At 51.0% G+C, this 7,011-nt stretch overlaps 1 protein-coding gene across 1 annotated transcript; it reads left to right on the forward strand.

Moving 5' to 3' along the window:
• Positions 1–644: 644 nt before the first annotated feature.
• On the forward strand, positions 645–2,941 carry Tmem81 (transmembrane protein 81). The gene has a single exon (XM_051204179.1). The coding sequence runs from the start codon at positions 1,733–1,735 to the stop codon at positions 2,507–2,509; it is 777 nt and encodes a 258-aa protein (XP_051060136.1). The 5' UTR covers positions 645–1,732; the 3' UTR covers positions 2,510–2,941.
• The last annotated feature ends 4,070 nt before the right edge of the window (positions 2,942–7,011 follow it).

Genomic DNA, 7,011 nt, shown 5'->3' on the forward strand with positions numbered 1-7,011 from the left:
AAACTTTGAAGAGGCTGCAGTGCCAGGCACCGTAGGAGGTTACAGTAATGCTTCCTAGAAGTTCCAGTCTTCCAAGGATCTTTGTCGTTTTCTCTGATTAATAACTTTAACATCCATACTGAGTATTCATTGTCTCACCCTTTAATACAGTTCCTCATGGTGTGGTGGCCCCCAACCATAAAGTTATTTTCATTGCTACTTCCTAACTGTGATTTCCCTACTGCTATGGATCATAATGTAAACATCTGATATTCAGTATGTGACCTGATGAAAGGGTCATCTGACCAGGACCGCTGCTACTGTGGAACCGTTCTAATGAATACCAAACAGGTCTGTTTACAGTAGGTCTTCTGTCTTGTCACTAAGAACCCCCCTTTATCATCATAGCTGTTTCATAGCAACCTTGGTTGATGTAAACAAAGAGCTCCTCTGTTCTGCTGGGCAAATAGAGCAGACTAGTGTCAGACAGCCTCGGTCATCCTCGCTCCTAGCAACGTCCTGGTTCCTTGGAAAAGAGAGTACCTGGAACGAGACAGGAGCTGCCTCTGCTTTAGCCTGACTTGCTTCCCAGGAAGGGTGTGTTGGACTAAATTTTCACACACACGCACACACACACACACATGCACGCACGCACGCACGCACGCACACACACATGCACTTCCTTTAGTATCTTTAGTGTGTCTAATTCCTGTGTAGCTAAAAATGCCCCGGAACTTCTGACCTTCTAGAGTGCTGGGAGAGGGGATATGTTGCCACACCCTGTTTGTGTGGCACTGGGGATCCACCTAGAGCATCATGTGTGCGAGGCGAGCGCTCTGCCAGCACTCACTCGTTCCACTGAGCGTTTCCTTTTCTTTTGAGGCAGGTCTCATCATGTAGCCCAGGCTGGCCTTGAATTTCCCAGCAGTCCTGCCTCTGCTTCCAGGGGTTGTCACCACACCTTGCTTTCCGTCTCTTTAGAAGTCTTTACAAATGAATGTGGTGACACTGGGGAGTGTGTTTTCAGGTGCAGTGTTCAAAGTGGCCTTCCCGAACCTAGACAGGGAGACCTCAGTTTGCAAAGGGAGAAGAACAGAAATGGGAGTCTAGTGACTCCACTCCACAGTCATCCTTTTGGTGTTTCGAGACTGCTCTGGCTGTCCTAGAACTCGCTCCGTAGACCAGGCTGGCCTCGAACTCACAGAGATCCGCCTGCCTCTGCCTCCTGAGTGCTGGGATTAAAGGCGTGCGCCACCAAGGCCCAGCCAGAGTTATGTGGTTTAGGAACATTCACAGGAAAGGTATTCAAATTACCATTGCAACCCAGCCCTGCCTCACCCCTTCCTTAATTCTGTTTGGTTTTTCTATTTGGTCAGATGTAGCGTGGGACTTGGGAACTCTTGCACAGTTGGAAGGCAGGGAGACAGTTGACTCATTACTGCCAGGACTCTCCCTTCTTTTGTCCTGAAGCCTGTGGCTTTCAATTCACTAGGAGGATGCGACAAGAGTGGCACCCGTGAAGATGGCCCTGGCAAACTTAGTCAGACATCAGTAGTGTTAATTTTCTTCTGCCTGTGCCCTCACCTAAGAATAAGGACTGCATTCTGTGCCCATGAGCGCACGTGCCTTTTCGCTGACAGCTGTGCATCATAGTCTCTCCGTGCCAAGGGTATTCCAAGCTGGAGGCTCTGTGTTAGAGAGCAATAGAGCGCGCGCTCGCCTGGAGTGCCTGTGGTAGAGTGCCTACTGAGACATGAAGACTGGGTTTGCCCTTGGGAGCCTGGCCTTGGTAACCCACCTGCCCTTAGTGCTGGCGACACCTAAAACGCTGGCCATCCCCAAGAAGCTACAACAAGCTGTGGGGAGCGTCGTCGTCAATGCCACAACGTGCAGTGTTACGTGCGGCCTCGGCTACAGGGAAGAAACCGTCTGTGAGGTGGGTCCTGATGGAGTGAGGAGGAAGTGCAGGTCCCAGCGCTTGGAGTGCCTGACCAACTGGATCTGTGGGATGCTGCACTTCACCATCGTGCACGGGCAAGAGATGGAGCTGAGCTGCCTCAGCTCAGACATCCTAGAGGTGGGGCATGAAGCTTTCCGCTTCACCTGGAAGCTTGCTCGAGGCATCATCTCCACCAATGACGAGCTCTTCAAACCCTTCCGAGCCAACTCCCACTTTGTGCGATTCAAGCCGGCCTACGAGTCTGACTCTGGGACTTACAGGTGCGACGTGCAGCAGCTGAAAAACCTGAGGTTTGTCAAGAGGCTCTACTTTGGACTGAGGGTCCTTCCTCCAAATTTGGTAAACCTGAATTTCTACCAGTCCCTCACCGAGGACCAGAAGTTGGTAGATGAGGGCTGGGAAATTAATCTAGACAACCATTCCAAGCCTCACCTCCCAAAGTGGCAAAGGAAGGTGGCGTCAGCCTTGGGCATAGGGATTGCTGTTGGAGCCGTCAGTGGCTTGCTGGTGAGCATTGCTGTCCACACCGTGCTGAGGGAGACTGACAGCAACGGCAACCTGAGCAGCTGAGAGAACCCTTAACACCCGGGAGCTGGCCCGGAGGTGAGTGTCCTGTCCCTCTGATAGTGAAGTGGCAAGAAGGGCTCCTACAGTGTCCTGTCCCTCTGATAGTGAAGTGGCAAGAAGGGGCTCCTACAGCCAGAGGTTGGCTAGGAGGCTTGGAGGATGCGACCTCGCCCTCACCCTGCAGTTCAGGGCAGCAGTGCCCAGCACTGTCTTCTGTTTTATCATACCGGGTGCTCAGGAAACCCGCTCACTATGGGCCTTGCTTCTGTTCCTAGGGGAGCTGTGTCTTCCGAGCTTGCTTCTTTCTGTGCTTTACAGCGTGTGTGCCGCTCACCTCCATTCCCCTTCTCTGGACAGTGTGTTTGTACCAGAACCTACTAGTAGCAGTTTGGGTGGAAACTTTTTATTTTTGTTCAATAAAGAGAATTCACAGTACTTGTTTGGCAACCTATCCCTTTGTTATTTTATGTGGAGTTTCTCACGCGTAGGGACTGCCCTGGCTGGCCTGGTTCTCATTTTCCTTGGGTTTCCCAGAACATGCCTTGGACAGATGGCTTCCTATGGGCTGCATGCCTGTATGTTGTAAAGGTGGGCAATGCCACCCGACTCGGCTGATAGTCTTAGTGTGAGTAGGTTCTCTGTCCTCCCTCGATGACCCTCTGAGCTTAGCATCAGATTGAATGTCCTGGCAACCCACAGGCCCGGTCATTGCAAACCGTCCTTTGTCTTGCTCTCCTCTGGGCACTGTCTGTACCTGGGGTTCGTGTTTTAGAAAGGTCAAAGGTACTGGTTTCTGACAGCCACTGTGAGGACTGTCGCCTACATTTCCCCTTAGGACACCCAGTCTTAGGGCCCTTGGCTTATGGAAGCCTTGGAGAAAAGTCTCTTGGGCACCAGCTGAGAGCGGGTTAGCATTTCCTCTCACGTTTCTCTAGCTGCAGGAGCAGCAACCCTGAGGGCCACACACACCCCTCTCCTGTGTCTGCAGGAGTCAGCCGGATGGCTCTAAGCACTAAACATTCCTGAGCCCCAACCCCGGGACACCGATTCAGTTCAAATTTTGACCAAAGAATAACTAGTGTTTCCTTCTTACTTTACATGGTCTAGGGACTACCTGTGTTGGATACATTTCTATTGTGATAAAAAAACAAAAAAAAAAAAACCTCGAAAAAGGCAACTTAAAGGAAAAGTTTATTTGGGGTTTACCATTCATGGAGGACAGAGTCCATGACGGCAGAGGTAGCTGACATCTCATATCTCAAGCCTCAAGCAGGAAGCAGAGAGAGATAACCCTCAAAGCCTACCCCCAGTGACATACTTCCTCTAGCAAGGTCACACCTATCCTTTCCAAATGGAACCAAGTACCAAAATGCTTTAGACTTGTGGGGAACATCTCATTCAAACGGTCACACCACCCATAAACTCTGCTCAAATTCATCGATTGTTAACTTTTTCTTACAAGAGTATATTGATGATTTTGTGAAATCATTTGAGAACTAGACAGAAACATGACTGTGTGTGTGTGTGTGTGTGTGTGTGTGTGCGCGCGCGCGCGCGCACGCGCGCACGGTGTAGAGGTCAGAGGTCAGCCTTGGTTCTTCAGTCGGCATCCACTGTGGGTTTTTATTTTTGAGACAAGGTTCTTTTTGGAGACACGGGGCTCAGCTATATGAGACTGGCTAACACTGATCCATAGGGACCCACCTGCCTCCGCCTCCCTAGTGCCGGGATAACAAGGGAGCATCTCCATACACAGCTTTTTATGCCCTCGGGGCCTATGCAGCACTTCGCCAGCTGCGTTGCCTCCTGCGCAGCCACGTGCCTTTATCTGTCACACCCAAGAAACCCAGCAGCTGCCAGCGTCACATCCCGCTTCTGTTCAGTTTTGGTTTTCAAAACCCTTAAAGCTTTTTAGTGTAATTTTAATCCAGCACCGAAGATGCGTGTGCTGCATCTTTCTCTTCGGTGTCTTAGCAAGCCCCTCACTGTTTCTCATGACATTGGTGCATTGCGGAGTCAGGCTTTTCCAGTAGCCTTAGATGCTGCTCCACAGCCTGGACTCGCCATGCCCTTGTGATTGATTAGCTTCATGAGGAATGACTTCAACATTTCAAGAAGAGCCCTACACAGATACGTACATATTTACCGTGCCACACCAGGAGGCTGAGGTGTTAACCACCGTGTTTGTCACCTCAGAAACAGTGAGTTTCAGAAGAACAGGGCTCCTAGCCCTGTTCTGTGTTCAACCATATGACAAAGCCAGTCTCAACTTTGGCGTGGGTGTTTATGAGGGCCCAGGGAGATCCCCTGAGGTACACTGTTTAGTGAAATCAGTGCTGGGGTTGGGGACTGTCATCCAGTCCTAGGCAGTTTGCTGGAACACCCAAGGGTAGCTCACTCTAAAGAGGGCCGTGAAGGGTTCTGTTGTATGTAAGGAACTTGGTAACACACTGCTAAAGGGTCCTGCTCCATGTTTCGTAGATGGAAACCACTTAGGACCAAACATTAATAACACTTTTCCAGCATTCGGTTACATACAGGCCGGTTGTCAAGCATGAGGTGGGCATCTCTCTCGGCTCATAGCTTTCTCTGTGTGCCTTGGGCTCTTGGATTTTGATTCAGGATTTGAAGCAAACGAGCAGAGATGGGTTTTGTAAAGATGATAACTTAGTTCTAACTGGACATGGCGGCATATTCCTGTAATCCTAGCTATTCGGGAGACTGAGGCAGACGAGTTCCAAGTTCAAGGCTAGTCTAGGCTACATAGTGAGTTCATGGCCAGCCTGGGCAACTTAGCAAGATCCTGCTTGCATCTGAATGGCTCTGGCTTCAGCAGCAAACACACATACACACACACACACACACACTCCCCTCGAATTCAGTTCCCTAAGTTGTGTGCATATGACTGCCCTGGGAAGGTCGAGAGGCTGACAAGAGTCTAAAGTGTGAACCCTCTGTCATGCTGGAAAGGCCGTGGTCCGAAGCTAAGCATTGTGTGCAGGGGTGGGTCTTCACCTTCCCTTCCTCAAGAAGACACAGCATCATAGTATGCCTTCCTACTCACTTGACACTGGAATCAAGCCAGGAGTATATCTCTGTGTGCTCACCTATAATGGAGTCTGCTATGCTCATGATGTGACTGTCAAGCTTTAGGCCACTCCGATTGAACAAGAGACACTAGTCACCCCCTTACCAGTTGGGGGTCATTAATCCCTTCATAGAGGGGACTTTCCTTTGGGACAGGAGAGTCAGCACTTGAAATGTTTTGAGATCAGGGGACCTGGAAGTGGCTCTGTCCCCTCCCACTATGTTGACCAGCCTTCCCCCCACCCCACCCCAGTATGTTGACCACCAGCATTAGGTAAAACCTGCTCAGGCTAGCCGAATGCCAATTGCACTCTGCTGCTGCCTGCAAGTCGCCTGGCCTGGGTTTTCCCTCGGATTAGGGGAAGCAGTCTGTACGGTGTACAGCTTCCTCGGAGTTGGCCATGTGAGGGGTGGCTGTGATTGCAGAACAGGCCCAGGAGGCACACTTTAGTGAGGCGATAAGGATCGTAGCTGCTACCAACTGCCTGGGCAGGTTGAAAAACATCTTTATTAAGAACTGCTTGCTATCAGTCAATAAATAACTATTACAATAGTGAACAGTGGGCTGGGGCGGAGGGGCTGCATCTGAACAGAGACTCTGATCGGTGGGCCCGATGAAACCCGGAGACCAGAGCTGTACAGGCTCCGATCTGGAGGTATCTGGTGCCAAGGCAGGTTGAGTCATCTCTAAAGGGGCTATGGGCTGTAGGCCTCTGAGGCTACCTGGGCTCCGGACAAAGCTGTCTGACCCATTTCATTCGCCTCCAGGTTTTCTTTAATGCTCTGCTTTCCCAAAGCCTGTGACCGTATGTACAGGTTCACGAGGTACAAGTCCCCCCCCACCCCACCCCACCCCCCAGCTAACAGCACTGTTTGCAGTGAGCTTCTTGAGGTCCTTTAGGGTCCCTCTTAATTCTGCCTGGAGATCCCCTGGCCAGGTTTGGTCTCAGCTAGCAAGATAGAACACCACACTTGAGCTAGTAGTAGTCACGAGGGCACTGCTGTCTCCTGGCATGCAGGGCCCCTATTGGCTATTTGCCAGGAGGAAAAGACCAGGTGCCTCGGTTGCTGGGAAAGGCATGAAGGGAGGAAAGTGTCACTAGCCACGCTGAGCTCTTGGCCAGAGCACAGCTGAGAATGGCTTCTGGCTTTTGGGGACTGCAGACGGGCAGTGCTCCGTGGAGCAGGCACTAGTGTGTAAGGACTGCTCTGTGGTGGGCCATTCCCTCTGATGGCTTTTTTTAAGCTGTAGGGACCGTGGCAGACGGCACCTCTAAGGCTTTCCTGTGTTAGGCATTTTGACTCTTAACTAAGCTGCAGAAGGACTCAGCACCTCCCACCCCTCAAGTCAGGACTTCAGCCATCCAAGATCCCGCAAGAACGCTCAGAGTTCTTCAAAGCTTACTCAAAAGAAGCCT

The sequence above is a fragment of the Phodopus roborovskii genome, unplaced genomic scaffold (genome assembly GCF_943737965.1).
Source record: "Phodopus roborovskii unplaced genomic scaffold, PHOROB, whole genome shotgun sequence".
Lineage (NCBI taxonomy): Eukaryota > Metazoa > Chordata > Mammalia > Rodentia > Cricetidae > Phodopus > Phodopus roborovskii.

Bases quoted from the DNA above. Each gene is read 5' to 3' on its own strand.
- Tmem81 (XM_051204179.1), top strand. From the start codon at position 1,733: ATGAAGACTGGGTTTGCCCTTGGGAGCCTGGCCTTGGTAACCCACCTG.